The 2,464-nt window shown below is 30.8% G+C and overlaps 1 protein-coding gene across 1 annotated transcript; it reads right to left on the reverse strand.

The window, feature by feature from the left end:
* Positions 1–413: 413 nt before the first annotated feature.
* Positions 414–1,755, reverse strand: LOC119681350. Its single transcript, XM_038094517.1, has 4 exons — positions 1,325–1,755; positions 778–1,235; positions 531–696; positions 414–471 (listed from the first exon to the last, which is right to left on the reverse strand). Exons 1-4 carry the CDS (start codon positions 1,670–1,672, stop codon positions 430–432), a joined length of 1,014 nt encoding a protein of 337 aa, XP_037950445.1. The 5' UTR covers positions 1,673–1,755; the 3' UTR covers positions 414–429.
* Positions 1,756–2,464: the final 709 nt, after the last annotated feature.

Here is a 2,464-nt window from a genome sequence, read left to right on the forward strand (position 1 = left end):
TTCTAGGTAGACTAGATAATTCTTCAATTTAAATCAATAGAACCCATTTCTTCTCGTTCGTTTGGATTTTAATATTTTCCACTTGCAAGCTTGACATAATGGTTAACTGATTGAATGATATGCTACTATACTACCCTGAATTATCGAAAGAATACATAGTTTTTTTTTTATAATTTCATTGGACCTATTAAAACTTATTAACCTATTAAAATAATTTCTAATGCACTAAAAATTTGTTCAGGAAATAATTAAAATAAAAAGAAGTCCTTCAAATTTCAGTTACAATAACAATTTTTACTTTATTAATTTTGACACATATTTTTAATTTTGGTTTGCTAAATATAAATTGTCTTACAGAATCGAAATTGTAATAAAAAGTCTTAGATATATACTTCGGGTTTACCCTCTTTTTCCATGTTAAGAACCAGTTTAGAGCTTGGCAGAAGAAGATTTAAAGAACATGCGAAAGAGCTATAAAATATTTTAATTTTAAAAATACTTACACCTATGACAATTAATTTAATACATACCCTAGTTTTAATAATTTTTGGATACTTAAAATCGATTGAGTATATAAACTTAGCGGGACAAAACAAAAGGTTACCCAATGACAAAATCGCTTGGTCTCTAGCGGACTGATAGGATTGTTTAATATTTTTTGGTGCAGCGTGTTTATATGCATATTTATTTTTAAATCTATATTAATTTAAAAGAAATGAACATTAATTTAAATGTTTATAATTAGAAATATTTTTAAATATTAAACAAAATACTTACTGCTGCCATACCCTTTCATTTGTGTTCAACACTTCAAGATCATAGTCAGTGCTATACTTTGGCATCTTATATCGGCGTTGCTTAGCGACATTTGGATTAAATTTAAAGTTTTTCAGACTTTCGTTATTTATAGTATAAGTACTGTAAAGAGCTACTAAACTATTCATGGCGATTCCGTAATCTGCTTTTGGTGTTGCACTCAAGTTAGCTACGGGCGTTTTTTCTCCAAATTCTGAATCCTCACTTTCAGATTCACCGTCTGTGCCGAAGTCAAGTGCCAGTTTTGTGTTATCTTTCAACAAATTCATCTCTTTATGTTTCCTAACCAAGTCATATGTATAATCATCATCAGTTTCGCTCAGCTCTTCCGATGAGGAAGAGGTTATATCATATTGCAAAACGCTTCGTAAACTTTTAGCGTTTTTTTGCATCAGTTCACGTGTGTACCGAGCAAGCGCCTGCAATATTAATAAATAAATCAATTTTCGAATATTAATTAAAAGTAAAATATAAATCAAATTAATATTTAAATTAACAATTTATTTACCTCATTAAATTTTACATTTGATTTATTGGTGATAGTGAGAAACTCTTCGTCGGATGATTCGCTGTATTCATAACTACTATCCGATTCATATAAGCACTGAGGGCGTTTGATAAAACTTAATTCAAAACACTCAGATTCTTCAGATATTGCATCATACTTAAACTCAGGTGATTTGATGAAATTGCAGTCAGTACATTCACATTCCTCAGCCATGTGATCAAACTTGAACTCAGATTTGCTAATGAAGCTGCAGTCTATATAGTTCGATGCTTCAGCAATGCCATTATATATTATGCATTCAGAAGCCTTAATGAATTTCGAACAGGAAGACTCAGGTTTTTTGGCCATTGTGAGGTATAAAAAGTGTAATTGTAACAGAGAAAAATATAATAAAGTTGTTAACACTTCTTATTGTATATATTTTTACACAACTTTTGTGGAATATATATTATAATTCTATATAAGTGAAGTTTATTTCAAAAGCTTAGTTATGTAAATTTTAAAACAAATTTCAAAAAAATCTGTGTCTACTACTTCTAATTAAATAAATTAAATAAATTATATTTAAAATCACCAAGCTCATTAATCATAGCATACTCAAAGATTCATCCTACCTGCTACAGCAGTGCATGAAGATGCCGTAATAAACATGGCATGGTTGAAGCTTGCCTCCAATATTGATACTCTTACAGATGCTCGTTGGCATCTGTCAACTGAATACATGTGTTATGCCACTGTTTACAACTGCTTTAGTCTAGATTCAAGTACATAGAGATGCTATAATTTAGCTCACACAACAAAATCTCTGGTCTAGAAATCAGTCATTGCTTTCAGAATCCAAAATCAGCTCATTCTAGAAAATCTCTAACCAAGAAATTAGTCACGGGGGAGAAATTAGTCAAGTATTCACGTTTCTGTATGTTTTCGACTGGTTGTGAAATACCCAATCCTGTCTCTTTATTGAAGCCATCTGTCGTCCACATTGGAACTCCTACAGATGCTCGCTGGTGTCAAATGAAAGACAACTGAAAATATGTTTAAAGCCACTGTTTAGGACTACTTTGGTCTACATTCAAGTACATAAAGGTGCTATAATTTTGCTCACCCAACAGAATCTGTAGTCTAAAAATGCTTTTACTT

The sequence above is a fragment of the Teleopsis dalmanni genome, chromosome 2, assembly GCF_002237135.1.
Source record: "Teleopsis dalmanni isolate 2A chromosome 2, ASM223713v2, whole genome shotgun sequence".
NCBI classification, from domain to species: domain Eukaryota; kingdom Metazoa; phylum Arthropoda; class Insecta; order Diptera; family Diopsidae; genus Teleopsis; species Teleopsis dalmanni.

Coding starts and splice junctions, on each gene's coding strand:
- LOC119681350 (XM_038094517.1), bottom strand. CDS start 1,672: ATGGCCAAAAAACCTGAGTCTTCCTGTTCGAAATTCATTAAGGCTTCT. Junction 1,236..1,324: donor CAAATGTAAAATTTAATGAG/GTAAATAAATTG, acceptor TTAATATTGCAG/GCGCTTGCTCGGTACACACG. Junction 472..530: donor CAAAAATTATTAAAACTAGG/GTATGTATTAAA, acceptor AATATTTTATAG/CTCTTTCGCATGTTCTTTAA.